At 45.0% G+C, this 22,947-nt stretch overlaps 1 protein-coding gene across 1 annotated transcript in view; it reads left to right on the forward strand.

Annotated features, from left to right (window-relative positions):
- Positions 1-22,947, forward strand: part of LOC126278518 (uncharacterized) — an 867,389-nt gene that overhangs the window by 785,450 nt on the left and 58,992 nt on the right. The window contains exons 16-17 of the mRNA XM_049978683.1: positions 1,014-1,185; positions 8,120-8,524. Of these exons, the coding sequence (XP_049834640.1) occupies positions 1,014-1,185; positions 8,120-8,524 (577 nt within the window). The remainder of the gene's footprint in view (positions 1-1,013; positions 1,186-8,119; positions 8,525-22,947) is intronic.

The following is a 22,947-nucleotide window of genomic DNA, read 5'->3' on the forward strand; positions in this document are numbered from 1 at the left end:
TAGCCTTTCGCTCCCTGTATATTACCCCTGCCACCTTCAGAATTTGAAAGAGAGTATTCCAGTCAACATTTTCAAAAGCTTTCTCTGAGTCTACAAATGCTAGAAACGTAGGTTTGCCTTTCCTTAATCTTTTTTCTAAGATAAGTCGTAAGGTCAATATTGCCTCACGTGTTCCAGTATTTCTACGGAATTCAAACTTATCTTCCCCGAGATCGGCTTCTACTAGTTTTTCCATTCGTCTGTAAGGAATTCGTGTTAGTATTTTGCAACTATGCCTTATTAAACTTATTGTTCGGTAATTTTCACATCTGTCAACACCTGCTTTCTTTCGGATTGGAATTATTATATTCTTCTTGAAGTCTGAGGGTATTTCGCCTGTTTCATACATCTTGCTCACCAGATGGTAGAGTTTTGTCAGGACTGGCTCTCCCAAGGCCGTCAGTGGTTCCAATGGAATGTTGTCTACTCCGGGGGCCTTGTTTCGACTCAGGTCTTTCAGTGCTCTGTCAAACTCTACACGCAGTATCGTATCTCCCATTTCATCTTCATCTACATCCTCTTCCATTTCCATAATATTGTCCTCAAGTGCATCGCCCTTGTATAGACCCTCTATATACTCCTTTCACCTTTCTGCTTTACCTTCTTTGCTTAGAACTGGGTTTCCGTCTGAGCTCTTGATTAGAGCCAGGAATATATGTTAAACTCAATTGAGAAAAAACTATTTAAGCTGTATAATTTTCATCTCAGAAGGATGTAAGAATTAATCCTTGTGCTATTCTGGAAAATAATAGTCCATGATAGATACCCAAAACTGGTGTTTTATTACTATGCCGTAAGGTTAACTAGTAAAGGAGACCACGCAAAAGAGGGAAAGACCAGGATCCTTGAAGGGGAAACACATGATTGTGTTTTTGACTTTGATGGTACACAGAGTTGGGGAAGAGCCTGTGGAGTGGTATTTCCAGCTTGTGAGTTCTTGCCGCTGCGTGGACGTGAGGTTCTCCTTGTGGCAGGTTCGTGACGGACGACCGGCGGGAGCTGTACTACCGCGTGGAGGTGCAGAACCGGGTGTACCGGCGGGAGATGGCCGCGCTCGACCTCGAGATCGGCCGCCTCAAGCGGCAGCTGTTCGACTCCCCGGCGGCCTCCTCTGCCGGCTCCACGTCTTCCGTGGGCACCAGGCGGGTGAGTCGCTGCGGCGCTGCCCTGCTGTAAACCTAACGCCTGCCGCTGCACAGTTCCTTCCACTCGCCTTAAACTACCCCCGAAGAATACCCAAAGTACCTTGGTGTCCCACGAGAATCCTGACATACCATCAACATACTGTATTTCCATTTCAGCCAAGAAGGTGTAAAAACGAATCAACATAGTGAGGAAGCCGCCAGGTAGTACACGGGCAGCAAATACGACTGTTCTCCGAGGAACAATCCTTACGTTGGTACACACTGCAGCAGAATATTGCGCACCAGTTTCTCTCTGCAGCGATCATGTGAAAACGTTGACGTTTTTTGAGTGAAACCGATGGGAAACATTAGTGGCACACTCAGATCTAGACGTTCATGCTGGCTATGAATACTATGGAACATTTTTCCAGCTTACCTTGGTCGAAAGCCGGCTCTCTACAATATTTGCCAACAAGTTTCTAAAAATGAATTAATCCCTGTTCACGAAGGTTTACTCTTTCTGCGTAGGAAATTGCCCAAGTCCAGAAGTCAAACACATGAAGGATGATTCCATATATTCTGCAGCGGGTTCAACAGGGAAGCTGAATGAAAAAGTGAGTGGCAAGCCACGAAAGCCAGGAACTTTATCCATTCTTAGCAACTGTGGCCGTATACAATAAATTAATAAGCAACCAGCTGCATAAGAGAAATTTAATTTCTTTACCGGTTTCAGGCGCTTTGTGCGCTTCCTTAGAAGGCTATTGCTATCGCATTATTTGGAAATGTCAACAATAAGAAGCATACAGCAAAATGCTATGGTCCTAAAAATATTCAGGATCAGCAAGTAATACAATACTGAATACTTTCTTATTTTTTAGGACCATGGAATTTTGCAATTTTGCTGTATGCGTCTCATTGTTGACACTTGCAGATAATGCGACAGGTATAACCTTCTGAAGAAGAGTACTAAGAGCCCAAGAAAGGTAAACAAATTAGATTTCTTTTATGCAACTGGTTGCTTACTATCTCATTATATTATTGACAGCCAATCTTTAACGTTCCCGGCTTTCATCATCCTAGAGAGCTTTGGATACAGCTTATTACACTCCGGAGTGTCTAAGGTATGTGGAGATACAACACGCACAAATGGGTCTTTCCCATTTAATTTGTCAGCCACAAGAGAAAAATCAGTAAGTAACAACACTGTCAAGAACACAAAACGAAAGATATATATATATATATATATATATATATATATATATATATATATATATATATTTTGTAGAGACACACAATACTATCAACATGTATAGCAAAAACCCTGGCAGTTAACATCTCTCCACAATCAGATTAGATAGGCCAGAAGTGTTTCTCCCTAGACACCCATACTCCTCCCGAACAGGCCAGGAGGGCCAAACGGTACCGACCAGCCGCCATGTCATCCTCAGCCCATAGGTGTCACTGGATGCGGATATGGAGAGGCATGTGGTCAGCACACCGCTCCCCAGCCGTATGTCAGTTTCTGAGACCGGAGCCGCTACTTCTCAATCAAGTAGCTCCTCAGTTTGCCTCACATCTGAAAAATCTGTGTCTGAAGGAAACGATCGGAAAAGCCCCAGAAGAGACCTGTCCAGTCTCTCTGAGTATTAATGTTGATTCAAAAATACCTCGCAGTTGCCAAGAATACTGAGGATGGCTGTTTAAATTAAACATTTACTCTTGAAAATGTCCACCAGCAATTAGCATGCTACTGTGCATTCCCTGACAGTTCATTTAATAATAATATCGTGATGCAAGGAAAGCGAAAATAATTACATTTTTACAGTTATACGCATTACGTGAAAGAAAAACATTTAAATATGAATTTTTTAGGCTGGGGTGTTGTTCGTTTGATAGCTCGTCTTCCTGCCAGTCATATTTATCACTGTATGCCACCCGACCATTTCCCATGTTTTATCTATTGTTTTTACTTTTGGGCAATCTAGCTACACAGTTGAGTTACGTAACTACGTATAGAGTCGCGAGTAACGGCTAAGTATATTACGGGCTGCTGTACTGAGCACACACAAAAATAATTATAACAGTTCTACAAATATGGCATACACAACTAGTGAGTGAAGGTTCTGGGTAAAAGCTGACACCATTCATTACTGACTAAAATTTATACAGTACTTTACACTGGCGTTAAGCACAATAGCAGTGCGGGGTAGACCGGTCTGAGATGCCTTGTCACGGTCCGCGCGGCTCCCTCTGTCGGAGGTTCGAGTCCTCCCTCGGGCATGGATGTGTGTGTTGTCCTTAGCGTCAGTTAGTTTAAGTACAGTTTGATACAGAGCCGAGTGGAGGGTCTGAATCAGAGGCTGAGACGGTTCTGCGACCGTGTGGGCTGCAGATTCCTCGACTTGCGATTTGAGAGCTTCACTCCAAGTTAAAACGCAGCCAAAACCTCTCAGACAAACAGAAGCTAAACAATGTCAAAGTTAGCGTAAGGAGGGCTATGCGTGAAGCGTTCAGTGAATTCGAAAGTAAAATTCTATGTACCGACTTGACAGAAAATCCTAGGAAGTTCTGGTCTTACGTTAAATCAGTATGTGGCTCGAAACAGCATATCCAGACACTCCGGGATGATGATGGCTTTGAAACAGAGGATGACACGCGTAAAGCTGAAATACTACACACCTTTTTCCAAAGCTGTTTCACAGAGAAAGACCACACTGCAGTTCCTTCTCTAAATCCTCTCAAAAATGAAAAAATGGCTGACATCGAAATAAGTATCCACGGAATAGAAAAGCAACTGAAATCACTCAACAGAGGAAAGTCCACTGGACCTGACGGAATAGCAATTCGATTCTACACAGAGTACGCGATAGAACTTGCCCCCCTACTAACAGCCGTGAAGTCTCTAGAGGAACGGAAGGTTCCAAATGATTGGAAAAGAGCACAGATAGTCCCAGTCTTCAAAAAGGGTCGTCAGGCAGATGCGCAAAACTATAGACCTATATCTCTGACGTCAATCTGTTGTAGAATTTTAGAACATGTTTTTTGCTCGAGTATCATGTCGTTTTTGGAAACCCAGAATCTACTCTGTAGAAATCAACATGGATTTCGGAAACAGCGATCGTGTGAGACCCAACTCGCTTTATTTGTTCATGAGACCCAGAAATTATTAGATACAGGCTCCCAGGTAGATGCTATTTTCCTAGACTTCCGGAAGGCGTTCGATACAGTTCCGCACTGTCGCCTGATAAACAAAGTAAGAGCCTACGGAATATCAGACCAAGCTGTGTGGCTGGATTGAAGAGTTTTTAGCAAACAGAACACAGCATGTTGTTATCAATGGAGAGACGTCTACAGACGTTAAAGTAATCTCTGGGGTGCCACAGGGGAGTGTTATGGGACCATTGCTTTTCACAATATATGTAAATGACCTAGTAGATAGTGTCGGAAGTTCCATGCGGCTTTTCGCGGATGATGCTGTAGTATACAGAGAAGTTGCAGCATTAGAAAATTGTAGCGAAATGCAGGAAGATCTGCAGCGGATAGGCACTTGGTGTAGGGAGTGGCAACTGACCCTTAACATAGACAAATGTAATGTATTGCGAATACATAGAAAGAAGGATCCTTTATTGTATGATTATATGATAGCGGAACAAACACTGGTAGCAGTTACTTCTGTTAAATATCAGGGAATATGCGTGATGAACGATTTGAAATGGAATGATCATATAAAATTAATTGTTGGTAAGGCGGATACCAGGTTGAGATTCATTGGGAGAGTCCTTAGAAAATGTAGTCCATCAAAAAAGGAGGTGGCTTACAAAACACTCGTTCGACCTATACTTGAGTATTGCCCATCAGTGTGGGATCCGTACTAGATCGGGTTGACGGAGGAGATAGAGAAGATCCAAAGAAGAGCGGTGCGTTTCGTCACAGGGTTATTTGGTAACCGTGATAGCGTTACGGAGATGTTTAGCAAACTCAAGTGGCAGACTCTGCAAGAGAGGCGCTCTGTATCGCTGTGTAGCTTGCTCGCCAGGTTTCGAGAGGGTGCGTTTCTGGATGAGGTATCGAATATATTGCTTCCCCCTACTTATACCTCCCGTGGAGATCACGAATGTAAAATCAGAGAGATTCGAGAGCGCACGGAGGCTTTCAGGCAGTCGTTCTTCCCGCGAACCATACGCGACTGGAACAGAAAAGGGAGGTAATGACAGTGGCACGTAAAGTGCCCTCCGCCACACATCGTTGGGTGGCTTGCGGAGTATGAATGTAGATGTAGATATAAATGTAGAAGTCGGGTTAAGCAGTGTGTAAACTTAGGGACCGATGACCTTAGCAGTTCGGTCCCATAAGACATTAACACAAATCTGCAATTTCCAATAAGCACAATATTTAACCGGTAAATAATCCTAATCAGCATACTTAATACTTCAAAGAATGATCATATAAAATCTGTTAGGCTGTTCACGGAGCAATGTATTGATGGGCGAATGGCAGCCATTAAAGGCGGCTGTGGTTCGCCGGCGCTCGTCATATTAGCTGGCACGACGCCGACCCCGGAAGTAGACGCACTGAACTCCAGTTGACTCTCCACTTCACCCTCCTGTTGTCGCGCCGTGCAGCCCCGTAAATACCCAGTCAGCGGAAGGTTCGGAGCAACGCGCTAATTGCGAGTACGTGACAGGGGCTAGAAAATAGTGCGGCAAAGGTAATGCCCGACTGAAACTAAAGTGTCGTCTGACAGCTTAAGGCCTGCTGCTTAGGCAAGCCTACTGACTCTGCTGTACCGCGTTGGGCCTCTGGGTCCCTTGGGTACAGGATGGGTGTTTCAGATTCTCACAAAGTTATATAGGCGATAGAGGATCGTAAGCAGACTGTTTCGAGAGCATCTGTTTGTAAGCTCCTATTATATTTGATATGATGGCCTTTCCTTGAAAATGGCTATATAGTCTTATACGATTTGTCCAAGAAGGAGTTTACTAATATTTACCGTAAACAGCAGTAGTCAACTCCACAAAATTTCAAATCACAGGAACTCGCAATTGTTTAATGCGTGTTGTAGCAAGATGAAGTGCCCGGAAATCTTAAAGAGTGTACATAGAATCGTGTGAAAACAAGTGGCACCCTGCAAGACACTTTTCGCAATGAAAAGAAACTGGGGCTTTCAGGTTCAGAACTATGTAAGGCAACAAGAAAGAATAGTTCGAGCAGTTGAATTATAGAACATGGTGTTTAATCTCTTGGTTGAGGATTTGTCAGTAAGCTCCAGTCAGCCGGCCGGAGTGACCGAGCGATTCTAGGCGCTACAGTCTGGAACCGCGCGACCACTACGTTCGCAGGTTCTAATCCAGCCTCGGGCATGGATGTGTGTGATGTCCTTACGTTAGTTTGATTTAAGTAGTTCTAAGTTCTAGGGGACTTATGACCTCAGAAGTTAAGTCCCATAATGCTCAGAGCCATTTTTTTAGAACCAGTCAAATTAACATCCATGCCCTGGGGCATGACCCAAATTTTCGTTGACTGCTATTCACCCAAATAAAACCTGGCCATAAATGCTATGATGTCGCATACAATGTGTTCGATTTTGAGTCATCTGTCTCTGACATTTCAACAGCATATTTTGTAATAAAATTACGACAGTATGGTAACTCAGTGGTTTCTGGATTTTTATGGGGATAACCATTGTTTTAGATAAGTTTTGGGACAGGGAATACAAATTTCAGACACTTCATAGTTACCTGAGACTAAATGGTTCAAAGTCTGCATAAATTTTGTTTTTGGTAATACTGCCACTCTCGCTTCAATGTCTAATGCGGATATCAGCTGGCCCACTAACCAACACGTGCTTTGTACACTTCTGGCCAGTATCTGCGTTTAAGGATGACCTATCGCCACTGTAGGTGACGGTAAGGCATGGCTGACTATCGAGGAGGTGGTGTCTAACCCAGCAGTCAGCCGACGTAGCAATGGCTGCCGCCGCTGCCACAGTTGGCATGGATACCAGCACCTGCGACACACGCTGTTCAGATGCTAAAGGGCAAGCTGCTGCCACTGAAGGTGATGGCACTGGTGTGGCTGTGGATCAAGGAGGCGATGCACAACTCAGCAGCACCGGTGGCCGTTGGGAAGCCATTAATGTTAGAGTTGGCACACTGCGACGTTCACTGTCTACGCTCCATGTTACAGGAAGAATTCTCGCTGATGGGGCGACTGCGCTGACACAGTTGAGCATCGATGAGGGAATGATGCCCAACCTAGCGGCTGAGGTGTGTGTTGAGCTGCTGATGCTGTTACAGCCAGCGCAAACTGTCTACTCCCGATGTTACAGGGCGAGCAGAAACCGCTGGAGGTGACATTGCTGGAGCAGCTGAGAATCAAGGAGTTGATGTTCAACTCAGCGGTTGGGGTGGTCTTTGAGCGCTACAGTCGGCACACTTGCCAGCAGCTGTGACACACTTTAAGTTTATTCTCGAAGTTGCAGGCAGAATTGACGATACTGAAGACGACAGTGCTCACATGTCAGAACATCAACGAGATGAAGATGGCCAACCTAGCGGCTGGGTTGTATGTTGGGCTGTTTCTGCTTTTAGAACTGGCACATTTGGCAACACCTGCGACACAAACTATCTGTTTACTCGCGGTGTTACAGTCAAGTAGGCACCGTTATACGCGAGGGCGCTCTCACAGCTGAGGATCAAGGAAGTGATGCTCAACTAGCGGGTGGGATGGGCGTTGGGCGTCCAATGATGGTACAGTTGGCACCTTGCCAGCACGTTCGACACACAGTAATTATTTACTCTCGATGTTACAGGGAGAACTGTCGCCATTGGAGGCGCCCATCGTTGACACGTCTGAGCGTCGACGAGGCGCCGATGCCCAACTCAGCGGCTGGGGTGTATGTTGGGCTTCTGCTCCTGTTATGCTAGGTTCCTGCGACACACACCACGTGTTTACAGGGCGAGCTGTCGCCGCTGGAGGCGACGGCGCTGGCGCGACTGAGCATCGACGAGGCGATGCCGAACCCGGCGGCCGGCGTGGGCGGCGGACTGCCGCTGCTGCTGCTGTCGGTGCTGCCGCCGGTGATCCCGCGCGCCAGCTGGCCCTCGGCCGACCGCGGCCAGCTGCCCATGCGCCGACAGGTCACCTTCAGCTCCGAGCCCAAGCTGGACGACAACGCGGCCGCCGCCGTCTGCTCCCAGCCCGCGCCCTCCGCCCACGGCGACTACGACGACGTCGCCAGCTTCGACCACGACGGTGACGTCGACGCGGATGTGGAGGGACTGCACGGCGCCAATCGGAAGCAGGGAGTCTTTGGGCGCATCTGGAGCTTCTTGGGGAGCAGTCGCCCTTCCAGTCGCAAGGTAAGCTATTGGCACAATTAACCACGATATACTGATGTTTTTCTGTCCTCAACTCTCCCCTTGGATCTACCAATCTATCTCTGTAGACACTCAGTGAGAGTGAACGGACGTAACAGTGAACGGAAGTAACACTCAGTTTCTTGATCGTATACGAAGATCATCAACAGAGCATTGTGTAAGAGGTCCATGATTAACAAATTTGCTGCTAGCGCACTCGAGTAGATGTAATTGCTCACGTGCTCCCTGCGATATGTAAGCTGTAAGAGAATTTCAGACCATAGAGCAGTGTTGTCAGGGTAGGAACTGTGTAGCAGTTGTAGTAGAAGTAGCGAGCAGTCGTGTGTGTCGAGTTGGCTGCGCCGGTCGTGGGGAGCGATGGCAGGGCCTCAGCGTTGTAGTATAAGGTGAAAGCAGCCTCGCGCATATGTACTATTGTTACATCAAGTCCCAAGTAAACGTTTAAAAAAATCTCTTAATAATAATCTTTCTCATAAAAAGTAACTTTTGACAATCATTCATTTCAATTTAAAGAATTTACTAATTTCTCCAATCCTTGGTCATCCCGATTATTGCAAAGAAAAACCAGTTGTTCTTTTTATACATGACAAATCTACCGGCCAGCACTGCACTAGGCTGTGCCAGAAAAATTTATTATATGAGCAGATATATATGCGTTATCCGGCGACTTCATTGAGGTAGAATTTTCTCATTTTTATTCAGAATGATCTTCCAGGGCCATGACGCAGCGCTGCTGACGTCCAAAATTTACCAGTTTAAATTCACAGTCAATTATTGAAAGGTTATAAGTGAGTCACATTTTTTATTATTGCTAGGTTACGGAATAATAAACTGTTGGGAGGTTACGGAATTTTTTTGTGGGGAGTTTACAATTGTTTCCAAATATAAGTCCTGAGTGGTAACCAGGCTCTCTGACTGACGGTATCTTTGCACTCACGTGAAGATCGTAGCGTTCAGGATTATAAAACGCACTGATTGCTACATAGTGTGTATTTAAGGAAGATCTTTGTTTGTGTTGTACTGACCAAAGCGTAAACACTGAGTCCACAGAGACCAGAGACATATTCGACAACTAAAGGAAGGCAAGTACCACTCACTGTGTTTTATTTGTTTTCTTTTGGTCAGCAGTCTTCGGACTCATTTTATGTGGCCCGCCACGAATTTTTTTTCCTGTGCCAAACTCTCTATCTTAGAGTAAACTTTGCACCGAATTACCCAATTATCTGATGGATGTGTTTCAACCTTCGTCTCCTCCTATAGTTTGCACCCTCAACACCTCTCTCAAGCACCATGTAAGTTATTCTTTGATGTCTTGAAACATATCCTGTTATCCTGTCCCTTCCTCTTGTCAATATTGTGAGTTAAAGGGCATTGCACTCTCATTTAAGTATATTACCGAAAGAGTCAGCGTACAGGACCTGTCGTCGAGGACAGCGTGCCACAAATGGCGCAGATTCACCACGAGATGGGGAAACTCACACACGTCTATTGTCTATTGAGCCTAAGCGATGTAGTGTGCGAGTGAGACAGACGAGAACCTACGTCATAGGAAAACCCAGCAGGAGCCGTTTCGGCCAACGAAACGTAGCAGTGTTAAATATGGCGGAACTAAGATCGTCCATAAAGGGAAACATTTATGGAAACTATTTAATTCTGTAGTAATGCAGGGAATGAAGCTACAGTAATTTTTATCTTCCATCCTCAATGGAGTTTCATAGTGATCCCAATAAAACTTGAATATTGATCATATGTACAATACTTTAGGATTTACTGTTGAAGTTAAATTAACAAGTTTTGTAACAAAGACCTGAATGCTAAAATTTGGACGCTTTGGTCGATCTTAACGATCGACATTTCATTTTTTTATTTGTTTAAAAGATATAGAAAATTTAAATTATCAGTATTTTCAGTTAAGCATTAGATCATCATTTCCTCCACGTAAAACACATTGAACGATGACAGCATGACACCTTATTGAATCATTAGGTAATAGAATATTTGTTGTAAGGTTTAGTGCATGATAGTCACTTTTATTCTTTAGTTATTTATCAGAAAGGTCATTGGTGCAAAGGTACTGGCCGTGACATTCAAAGTTAAGAAGAAAATTTTATTGGTTTTATGTAAAAGAATTTAACATTTATTATGTAAAGGATGTTCTTGTTGCTTTATTTAGAACGTGAAAGTGGTCAAACTTTGATTATTTAAGTATGTTAAAATGTAAAGTAACGTAGAATAAGCTGTAGCCAATCAGATGGACGGCTTCAAGAAAGGGAACTGCGCTAGTCAGTTGAGGGAAGATGTTCGGCGCGCGGGAAACGCGGTTGGAGACGGGCTGAGGGCAGTTATGATCGAGACACCAAGGAGGAAAGTTCGGATGGAGACACGAAAGCGAACAGTTCGGCTGGAGATGCCAAAGGGTACAGTTAGAACTGAGACGAGAAAGCGGACAGTCGGTCTTTAGCCAGCTAGGAAGTGAAACGACTTAGAGAATGTCGTTGTGTGGTATCGCGGGACTTAGTTTCTGAGCGGAGAGCAGCTGCAGCGCCTGGTGTAAACTCTAACGTTTCGCGTAGTTAAAGAGGTGGACTTGAATTTCGCGATGAGATTGTGAATGATCGAACTGTGTCAAATGGATATAACTTCGAGTGTAACGGTAACTCTAAATACGGCTAGTTTCGCTATTAGTTTGCTTTCTGAATAAACATTATTATAACCAAATCGCAGCTGTGTGGCCTACATCATTTATGGGTCGTTAATTTAGTTCCCGGTATTAGTATTACTGTCATTATACGTCATATAAACTTCAGACAATTTATCCAAAGGGTCAGAAGTGTTAAACTTAGGACGTGTAATGCGTCACGTGCGGTTCAACCCCTAGGCGAGTTTGAGCCAAGACATTTCGACTAAGAGGAACCGCATGTGAGCCCGTACATCTTTGGGATGTTAGCTCGCAATAGTTTCCAAATATTCCTGCCTTCGCCGCTTCTTGGAAGAACCTAAATTTACAGCTTTCCAGTACACGAAATTTTTCAACATCTTTCTGTAATACCACTTCCCAAATCCTTGCATTCCAGTCTCTTCAGGCCTGTCTACTGGTACCTTAAGAACATTTGAAATAGGCAGATCTCTGGATGCATGTTGCACTCGATACCAAGCTGATGATGGCGCCAGATTTCATGCTGCGAACCCAGAGGGCAACAAGAGGTGTTCTAAAGCCATCGAGAGCCATGAACTTCTAAAAGCTGGCCAAAACGTATTCTGGGACTGACTTGAGGTGAGTGATTCACTTGTGACACAATTTGGCAGAGTTTAAGTGGTGCATGTCTTCCTGAAGGTACAGGTCCCTTTGAATTGCTGTAGGAGAAGAAACGGGTACTGATATTTGGACAATAGCTTCCTATATCAGGTCAGGGAGGAGAGAGAGAGAGAGAGAGAAAGAGAGAGAGGGGGGATGGGGGGGAGACAGACAGACTGACAGACAGACAGAGAGAGAGAGAGAGAGAGAGAGAGAGAGAGAGAGAGAGAGAGAGAGACGATTTCTTTACTCTGTCCAATTTGAACTCACGTAAATTACCAAAGTGATCAGGGACCTGATGGTAAGAGGGGTGAATAGTCTCATATGATTTCCGTGGTACTCGAAGTAGCGTGTACCAATGTGTACGAGTGGTGTCATTCACTATCCTAAGCGTACTGTACAAAAATTAGTTAATATCGTGTCATGCTGCATCCACCGTGGATAATGGCCTCAATTTGATGAGGAAGAGAACCTATAACTTCTTCCGGTATGCCATATCCAGCAAAAACCACTTGTTGATTACTGAATCCTCCAGATACATAACATTAGCAAGATGTTGATTTCTAGGAATATGTTACACCTGGTGTTCCAAATAAGCTCAGGCTTTTTGTTTCGAAAATAATTTTGATTATTTTGAGGAGCTGAATTCATAGTAAATTTAAAGCGTGGAGAAAGAGAAATTTCGACTTCAGTGGCAATCGGCCATTGAAATAAATCGAATGGTGACAAGTGAAAATCTATGCTGGACCGGGACAGGAACGCGGCTATCCTGCATATCGCGAGCGGTCACGTTAACCACTATCCTCTCCAAGCCGACTTCCCATACGTCGCACTCTACATACATTGTGTCCCCTGTCCATTATCCTCTTTGTTCGTAGCCTCACTTGATTCCCACAAGGGTTCGAGCGACAGTGCATCCGCTCTGAAGATATGATTATTTGCCATCAAGATGCATATACGAGTTTATACACTACTGGCCATTAAAATTGCTACACCAGAAAGAAATGCAAGTGATAAACGAGTTTTCATTGGACAACTGACATGTGATTACATTTTCACGCAATTTTGGTGCATAGATCCTGAGAAATCAGTACCCAGAACAACCACCTCTGGCCGTAATAACGGCCTTGATACGCGTGTACATTGAGTCGAACAGAGCTTGGATGGCATGTACACGTACAGCTGCCCATGCAGCTTCAGCACGATACCACAGTTCATCAAGAGTAGTGACTGGCATGTTGTGACGAGCCAGTTGATCGGCCACCATTGACCAGAAGTTTTCAGTTGGTGAGAGATCTGGGGAATGTGCTCGCCAGGGCAGCAGTCGAAAATTTTTTGTATCCAGGAAGGCCCGTGCAGGACCTACAACATGCGGTCGTGCATTATCCTGCTGAAATGTAGGGTTTCGCAGGGATCGAATGAAGGGTAGAGCCAAGGGTCGTAACACATCTGAAATGTGACGTCCACTGTTCGTCAATGCGAACAAGAGGTGACCGAGATGTGTAACCAATGGCACCCCGTACCATCACTCCGGGTGATACGCCAATATGGCGATGACAAATATACGCTTCCAATGTGCGTTCCCGCGATGCCGCCAAACACGGATGCGACCATCATGATGCTGTAAACAGAACTCGGATTCATCTGAAAAAATGTAGTTTTGCCATTCGTGCACCCAGGTTCGTCGTTGAGTACACCATCACATGCGCTCCTGTCTGTGATGCAGCGCCACGGTCTCCGAGCTGATAGTCCATGCTGCTGCAAACGTCGTCCAACTGTTCGTGCAGATGGTTGTTGTCTTGCAAACGTCCCCATATGTTGACTCAGGGATCGAGACGTGGCTGCATGATCCGTTACAGGCATGCGGACAAGATGGCTGTCATCTCGACTGCTAGTGAAAGGAGGCCGTTGGGATCCAGCACGGCGTTCCGTATTACCCTCCTGAACCCTCCGATTCCATATTCTGCTAACAGTCATTGGATCTCGACCAACGCGAGCAGTAATGTCGCGATACGATAAACTGCAATCGCGATAGGCTACAATACGACCTTTGTCAAAGTCGGAAACGTGATGGTGCGCATTTATACTCGTTACACGAGACATCACAACAACGTTTCACCAGGCAACGCTGGTCAGCTGCTGTTTGTGTATGAGAAATCGGTTGGAAACTTTCCTCGTGTCAGCACGTTGTAGGTGTCGCCACCGGCGTCAACCTTGAATGCTCTGAAAAGCTAATTTTTTGCATATCACAGCATCTTCTTTCTGTCGGTTAAATTTCGTGTCATCTTCGTGGTGTAGCAACTTTAACGGCCAGTAGCGTATGTGTGGTGTCTGTTCTTTCGGACACGTCAAAAAGAACGAACTACACACTTTCATCTTCAGTTCAGATGCATTCATTATTCGACGAAAGTATCAGAACGAAGAGTCCCCACACATATAAACTAATTTTAATGATTAATGAGAACCACGTCAGCTGTATTACTGTATTAGCTGTATTTATGTGTTACGACCGGTTTCCTTATTAGAACATCTTCAGGTTGCCTGCAGTTAAAAAGAATTAGGCTAAAGCTGTAGCATCACAACGAATAAAACAAGCAACTCACACTGTCGAAAATGTTATATGCTAAAGCGCCAAAGAAACTGGTATAAGCGTGTGTATTCAAATACAGAGAGATGTAAACAGGCAGCATAAGGCGCTGCGGTCGGCAATGCCTATGTAAGACAACATGCATCTGGTACAGTTGTTAGATCGATTACTGCTGCTACAATGGCAGATATCAAGATTTAAGTGAGTTTGAAAGTGGTGTTATAGTCGGAGCTCGAGCGATGGGACACACCATCTTAGAGGTAGCGATGAAGTGGGGATCTTACCATACAACAATATCGCGCGGGTACCGTGAATATCATGAAACTGGTAAAACATGAGAAATCGACATCGCTGCAGATGGAACAAGACCCTCAAGGACGGAACGAATGATGATTGAAGATAATCGTTCGGTGTGACGGAAGTGCAACCCTTCCGTAAATTGCTGCACATTTCAATGGTGGGCCATCAACAAGTGTCAGCGTGTGAACCATTCAACGGAACATCATCGATATGGGCCTTCAGAGCCGAGGGCCCACTCGTGTGTCCTTGACGACTGCACGACACAAAGTTTACCTCTGTCAGGAACGGTCCTGTCGTGACAGTCCAGTCCAGTGTACGCAGAATGCCGTGTACGCTCGCCTCAGTTCCGCCAGGCGGTCGGCTCAGTCTTTGCGCTCATCGTTTCTGGATTTTCTCTTTAACGTTACATATTATAACCAGACATAAATATAATGACTTAAACACAACTCGATTAGGGTCTTCTACACTGAAGAGCCATAGAAACTGGTACCTCTGCCTAATATCGTGTAGGGCCCCTGCGACCACGCAGAAGTGCTGCAACACGACATGGTATGGATTTGTCTAATGTCTGAAGTAGTGCTGGAGGGAACTGATACCATGAATCCTGCCTGGTTGTCCATAAATGCGTAAGAGTAGGAGGGAGTGTAGATCTCTTCTGAACAACAGTTTGCAAGGCATCCCAGATATATCAATAATGTTCATGTTTGGGTAGTTTGGCGGCCAGAGGAAGTGTTTAAACTGAAAAGAGAATTCCTGGAGCCACTGTGCAGCAATTCTGGACATGTGGGATGTCGCATTGTCCTGCTGGAATTGCCCATGTCTGTCGGAATGCGCAATGGACACGAATGGGTGCAGGTGATCAGACAGGATGCTTACGTGCGTGTCAGTTGTCAGAGTGCGGTTGCGCGGTTCCTTTCTGGGATTAAACCAGCACCTACTTGTGAACTCGTTGCAGCAGATAGCCGGTAGAAAAGCCGAGCAGAAACCTACCGTACTGCGAGTCGCACCAGGCTGCATACAACGTAACTATTCTAAAAATAGTGAAAAGGTCTTAATTTTGAATGAAAGGTGGAAATGCTGGCAAAAATTCGGTATATTCTGAATTTTAGAATTACAAATTCACTGCCAAGCCCGTGCTACTCCTAACACAGTTACTCGCAGACCCTTTCATTCACGTTCGCAGTTTTATGGTAAAGTAGCTCCCGAAATCTGAACAGCTACTAAACACAGATTGTTCTTAAACGAAAATCCTCGCCACAATATTAAGTTTATCGGTGTCTAATGCACTCGAGTTTTTGGTCACCGATCTGCTCAATGCGCCACGCGGAATTTCTCATACACAAAATTACTTAAAAAGTCCGTACTTTCTAAAAAACGCGCCATAATAAATTTGCCTTCACTTTAAAATGCTTTTGAGGCATATAGCATTACTAAAACCGACAAACTATAACTTCCTTCAGAGCTCATACTACATACGACCGTACCATTGAAAGGCTGGGCTCCGGCCCTTTTGACGGCTGTAAGCATTCTCTATCTCCAGGAGAAAAGACGAGCGAAGAATACTCCATTCTGATTGGTTAGTTTTCTTTAAGGCCAATAGAAAAATATTAATCCCCCGATTTAGTTCGCAATTTTCATGATTAACCAATCAACAAACAACACACTTTCGAATTGTAGTTTTTCCCAAAATAAATATTTAACATTTTAATATTTTATTTATACTTAACGTTACTAACTATTTTCATTTGTACTCGAATTAGCTTTCCTTTAACCATAAACTCATTTAACATATTATGATACAAAATTCCCAATCGTCTACAACCACACTCTCTTAAAAATTTCTCAGGCTAATTCGTACAGCGTTTGACAGTATAAAAAAGATCTACATATTTACCTTAGACCACATTCACGCATCATTCATACCACTAAAACATATAAAAACTGTACAAACGCAAATAAACAAAAAGGTCTTCTAGAAATAAACAGAACAATTCACAAAAACATTGTCTTGACCTGTATCCTGAATGTCTGTCCGCTACTGTACTCTGGTGGATGAAAAATAGAACTACGTACTCGACTGAACCCGCTTCAGACCATCTGTCACTGTGCACGCGTGAGTCATTCTCCCGATACACTGGCTCGAGACAGGAGCGATGTAAAGGCGTCACGCCTCAAGAGTCATATCTAGACGTATCAGGGGTCCCATATCACTCCAACTGCACACGCCCCACACCATTACAGAGCTTCCATCACCTTTAACAGTGTCCTGCTGACATGCAAGATCCATGAATTAATGAGGAGGTCTCCATACGCCTACCTGTCCATCGGCTCGATACAACTTGAAACGAGACTCGTCCGACAAGGCAACATGTTTCTAGTAATCAACAGTCCAGTGTCTGTGTTGACGGGTCCAGGCGAGGCGTAAATCTCTGTGTCGTGCAGTCAACAAGGGTACACAAGTGGGCCCCGCAGCTCCAAAACACCATATCGATCATGTGTCGTTGAATGATTCGCATGCTGACACTTGTTGATGGCTCAGCTTTGTAATGTGCAACAATTTGCGGAAGGGTTGCACTCCTGTGAAGTTGAACGATTCTCTTCGGTCTTCTTTCGTCCCGTTCCTGCTGGATCATTTTCGGGCCTCATTTATGTCGGAGATTTGATATTCACGGTGCACTCGTGAAATGGTCGTGCGGGAAATTCCCCATTTCATCGCTGCCTCGCAGATGCTGTGTCACATCGCTCGTGCGCCGACTATAATACGACGTTCAGACTCACTTAAATCTTGATAACCTGCCATTTGAGAGGCAATAACCGATCTAACAACTGTGCCAGACACCTGTTGTCTTCTATAGCCACTGCCGACAGCAGCGCCGCATTCTGCCTGTTTTCGTATCTCTGCATTTGAATACGCTTGCCTATACCAGTTCTTTTGGCGCTTCCGTTTCTGGAAACGTCCCCGATAACATCTTTGCCTCATAGTTGTTACACACAAGGCCCTATAGAGGCCATCATGCATGTTCTTATAGGTTAACAATTTGTTATCTTTCCTTTTACTCAATTTCAAGTTTTAGGTTACGGTTTCATGAAGCTGATTTGTATTTTCGATATTCCTCTGGTCTGGACGTACATATTGTACACATATAATAGTATTTAGGCTTTATCTATCATGCCTTACGTGCATTGACCGACACTGATGTAGTGCGGGAGACGGTGGGTGGAAGTTTCGCTACTTAAGCTATGTAAATTGTGTGTCATGCAGCAGTGGATATATGCCTCCTAGAGTGGCGCCTAGTCCTCGGCAATTTCAGCAGACCCCCATGGGTTTCAGCTTTTTTTTTATTTTACGTATTCGTTGATTTTTCCGTGTTTATTTTTGGGCTTGTAGTTTATTTACCTCTAATTATTTTCTCGAATTACATATATAGCACTCTCTGCACATAGTAAACGGTCTGATGAGAACCAGAGCAGTGGTCGAGACTGGTCACCAGAAAATAAACAAACATCTTTATGCGGTTAAGACTGTTATATTACATAAAAATATTTAACATTTGTTATAACCGGTGCCGTTCCTATAGAAACAAGGTGAAATGTTTCAAAACTTTTTGTGTATATAAGAGGCAATAAAGAGTTTCCATTCGAAGGCCGTACATTCCACAATGTGTGTGGCAGTCAGGCAAAATCACCTTCAGCATCGAGAAAATAATCCCACCGATACGCCAGGCTGACGATTCCCGTTTGGTAAAATACCGTGTCTCGCTGAATGAAGAAGTCAGCAACTGCCTGTTGCACATCTTTGTCCGGCAGGAATCGTCGATCCTTCAAAGCCTAGTTAAATGGACCAAAGGCGTGGTAATCTCATGGCGAGGCACCAGTACTATAGGGCGAGTGTTCCGGAGCCTCCCACTTGGGCTGTCGTAACTTATACACTGCGACATTCGCGATATGGGGACGCAGCTGCATCCCTTTCCGCAGTTTTTCAGGGCAACTGTGGTTTGCGGAGGACATGTTGCCCCATACACACTGAAAAGGTGCTGACTTTTAAATTGCAAACATAAGACTGACATATTCACAACATAAAACTGATAGTGAGATACCAATTTATCCAAGTGAAAACTAGCAAAACATTACGCAACTACTGGCTTAGGCATGCTAGATGTACACTAGAAGCGGCCTAAATGACTACCTCTAATAGACGTGATTCGTAAGAGGCAAACTGGCCAGCGGAGCTCGTAAGTGTAAACTAAAGAGCGAGTATGAGACTTCTGTTAAATCAAGCTGCTGTCAGAGAAGTTCGAGCTTGCGGGAAAGGAACCCTCAAAAAAAGTAACTGATACGCCCTGCTAAACCCGCAGGACAGGACAAGTAGTAGGAATTGTGAAAGGGGGACAGAATGAGCGGCTGCCAGTTACACTCCAAACATAACACTTTATTTAGCTGTCCAAACATTACAGCGCAACTTCTAAGATTGACGACAGAAAACGTCTTTTTTACTTTTTTGTGACATGCTTTAACCTGAAGTAGTATTTAAGGCCAAGCGATGTCAGACTTCACTAGTCAAATAGATTAAGTTTTTTTAAAGCGGCTGAAGGCCGATGAATTTAAAACATAACTACAATAACCTTTTAATAGGTAAAGGCCGAAGCTGTATGAGCAATAAGAAACCTTACTCTAAAACGATATAACTACATAAATTTTCAACAGGCAGAAGGCCTAAACTTTATTTTCAGACAACGTAAGACATGTCCAATTTAGAAAAACTTACTTTTAAAACGGCTGAAGGCTTTTGTTTTTTAAAACACAATTACAAGCATACAAATTCCAACAATCGACCATGAGCCATTAAAAATACATAATTAAACGCTAATAAGAAGGCAGTATAGGCAACGGCGCTCAGAAGTTTCCAGGGGGCTCGGTCTGCCCTTGAAATCTTAACGTTCGCCTAGGTGAGGCAAGGCATTGGCCCAACTATACTCGATCTGCCAGCTGCACAGCCAAGAGACAATCAGGGACCTACCGACAAGACGACTTGCTAACCACCGACCAGTATAGGAGAATTCTAAAGCCAAAACGTTACAGACACAGCCCCCCACAACCGAAAATACATTAAGCTGTCATAAACTACACACCATATTGAACAGCGACAACAGGTGAGGTAAGGACTCTGCCTGAATTTACGTCAGCGACCAGGGCTGGTAACCGGAACACTAACGGACACAAGACAGGAAATTCCGGTGGTGCACTTGAATTTCAAACGACAAATATAGTTAATTCCACTACATCGCGGCTAAATCTTCACCAACTCGAACAGTCTCTGTTGCTCCCAGGAATACTGCCAAAAGCGAACCCCGAACCAAGGGAACAACGTGAACAGACGTGGCTTCGGTAATAAAATCACTACTCAACTTTCATGTCCTGGGTAGGTGAGCCACGAACCTCGTAGCACACGGAACAGCCCCCACATTACGTAGAGACCGCCAGCGAGCCCGGTCACCTGCTCCGTGCGGAGATTTGCTTGCTGATCCACTCCAACTCACCAACTGGCTGGACACCGCCAAGCCGGAACTATAAACACCAGGCCAAAAGATGGTATACGGTGCAATTATCGATAGACACCGCTGCTGCCACACGTAGAAAGAGTAAGAACCGCGGCATAACCGCAAACGCAGAGTAACACCCAAGTTTTAAAGCAACGCATAAGCCGGGGTCAGCACGACTCAGAAACAGAAACAAAAAGCAGTGAAAAGAGGCATCTTCACGGATCAGAAAATCCTTCGAAACTGGTTCTGTTAGAGGGGATCGATTTCTTCGTTTAACAACTGATGTGAATATTGTTTTAATTAGTAAATATTTCGAGGTCTTTAAGTTTATCCACATTATATCCTTAAGGAAGACCATGGAAAATTACACTCCTGGAATTTGAAATAAGAACACCGTGGATTCATTGTCCCAGGAAGGGGAAACTTTATTGACATATTCCTGGGGTCAGATACATCACATTATCACATTGACAGAACCACAGGCACATAGACACAGGCAACAGAGCATGCACAATGTCGGCACTAGTACAGTGTATAACCACCTTTCGCAGCAATGCAGGCTGCTATTCTCCCATGGAGACGATCGTAGAGATGCTGGGTGTAGTCCTGTGGAACGGCTTGCCATGCCATTTCCACCTGGCGCCTCAGTTGGACCAGCGTTCGTGCTGGACGTGCAGACCGCGTGAGACGACGCTTCATCCAGTCCCAAACATGCTCAATGGGGGACAGATCCGGAGATCTTGCTGGCCAGGGTAGTTGACTTACACCTTCTAGAGCACGTTGGGTGGCATGGGATACATGCGGATGTGCATTGTCCTGTTGGAACAGCAAGTTCCCTTGCCGGTCTAGGAATAGTAGAACGATGAGTTCGATGACGGTTTGGATGTACCGTGTACTATTCAGTGTCCCCTCGACGATCACCAGAGGTGTACGGCCAGTGTAGGAGATCGCTCCCCACACCATGATGCCGGGTGTTGGCCCTGTGTGCCTCGGTCGTATGCAGTCCTGATTGTGGCGCTCACCTGCACGGCGCCAAACACGCATACGACCATCATTGGCACCAAGGCAGAAGCGACTCTCATCGCTGAAGACGACACGTCTCCATTCGTCCCTCCATTCACGCCTGTCGCGACACCACTGGAGGCGGGCTGCACGATGTTGGGGCGTGAGCGGAAGACGGCCTAACGGTGTGCGGGACCGTAGCCCAGCTTCATGGAGACGGTTGCGAATGGTCCTCGCCGATACCCCAGGAGCAACAGTGTCCCTAATTTGCTGGGAAGTGGCGGTGCGGTCCCCTACGGCACTGCGTACGATCCTACGGTCTTGGCGTGCATCCGTGCGTCGCTGCGGTCCGGTCCCAGGTCGACGGGCACGTGCACCTTCCGCCGACCACTGGCGACAACATCGATGTGCTGTTGAGACCTCACGCCCCACGTGTTGAGCAATTCGGCGGTACGTCCACCCGGCCTCCCGCATGCCCACTATACGCCCTCGCTCAAAGTCCGTCAACTGCACATACGGTTCACGTCCACGCTGTCGCGGCATGCTACCAGTGTTAAAGACTGCGATGGAGCTCCGTATGCCACGGCAAACTGGCTGACACTGACGGCGGCGGTGCACAAATGCTGCGCAGCTAGCGCCATTCGACGGCCAACACCGCGGTTCCTGGTGTGTCCGCTGTGCCGTGCGTGTGATCATTGCTTGTACAGCCCTCTCGCCGTGTCCGGAGCAAGTATGGTGGGTCTGACACACCGGTGTCAATGTGTTCTTTTTTCCATTTCCAGGAGTGTATTAAACATGGTTGGTTGTTGTTTAATGCCACTACAAATATCAAGATGTTGATCTAAGGGTAGCACTGTCCTACGTATTTATTTTAAAAGGAGCACCAATAGGTATTTTGTTAATGACCGCGTTAGAGTAATCCCTGAAGCTCACATCAAAAGATCTGTACGTTTGCCCTCCGTAAAATTCCAGATAGTCGCCATATTTTATCTCATACACGATCACTGTATTTCAGTAAGGCAATTTGCGTAGGATGTTCATTTATCGTATACTCGTGTTATGAAAGATTGTGGCTCGTTGCAGTCGTGTAAGGATTACAATGAAGTATAATTAGGTTTTATCTCAGTATATGGCCTTCCAGGTTTGGTTTCCTCCTTTCATTCTTTGAAAGTAAACGTCACTGACTTTGATAGTTAAGATTACTTGTATATAAAATCTATTATTGCATTTTAGACCATTTAACCATTTACAGATGGTGCACAGTTAAAATTTCGTGATTCAGTACATGTCAAAAGGTTATCTGTCATCGTGTGAAATATAGGCTGACCATTGAACGTTATTCGCATTTCTGGCACAAGTAAAACGGACGATCGTGTTCACAGTTGGATGGCAAGTGAATCTGTTTTTACTATCAGTTATTTTGTAGGAGTTCCCTTTCATGCCCTACTTCTTTACGAGTACCCCAGAATCCATGTGTTTTCCCATTATTGCCCATCAGTAACTCTTATAGTCATTAGAACCAAAAAGTTTGTCAGGAGTTCATTTTGTGCCTCTTTCAGATGTTAGGCAAATATTTTTACGTTTCCAAGGCGAGAGTTACCGCAAAACGTTGCGTGCGTCTCCCCCCAGTAAGCAACCGCCACAGCCAACTCCGCCATACGCTGAATCACAATAACCTTTT

Source organism: Schistocerca gregaria, chromosome 6 (assembly GCF_023897955.1).
Source record: "Schistocerca gregaria isolate iqSchGreg1 chromosome 6, iqSchGreg1.2, whole genome shotgun sequence".
NCBI classification, from domain to species: domain Eukaryota; kingdom Metazoa; phylum Arthropoda; class Insecta; order Orthoptera; family Acrididae; genus Schistocerca; species Schistocerca gregaria.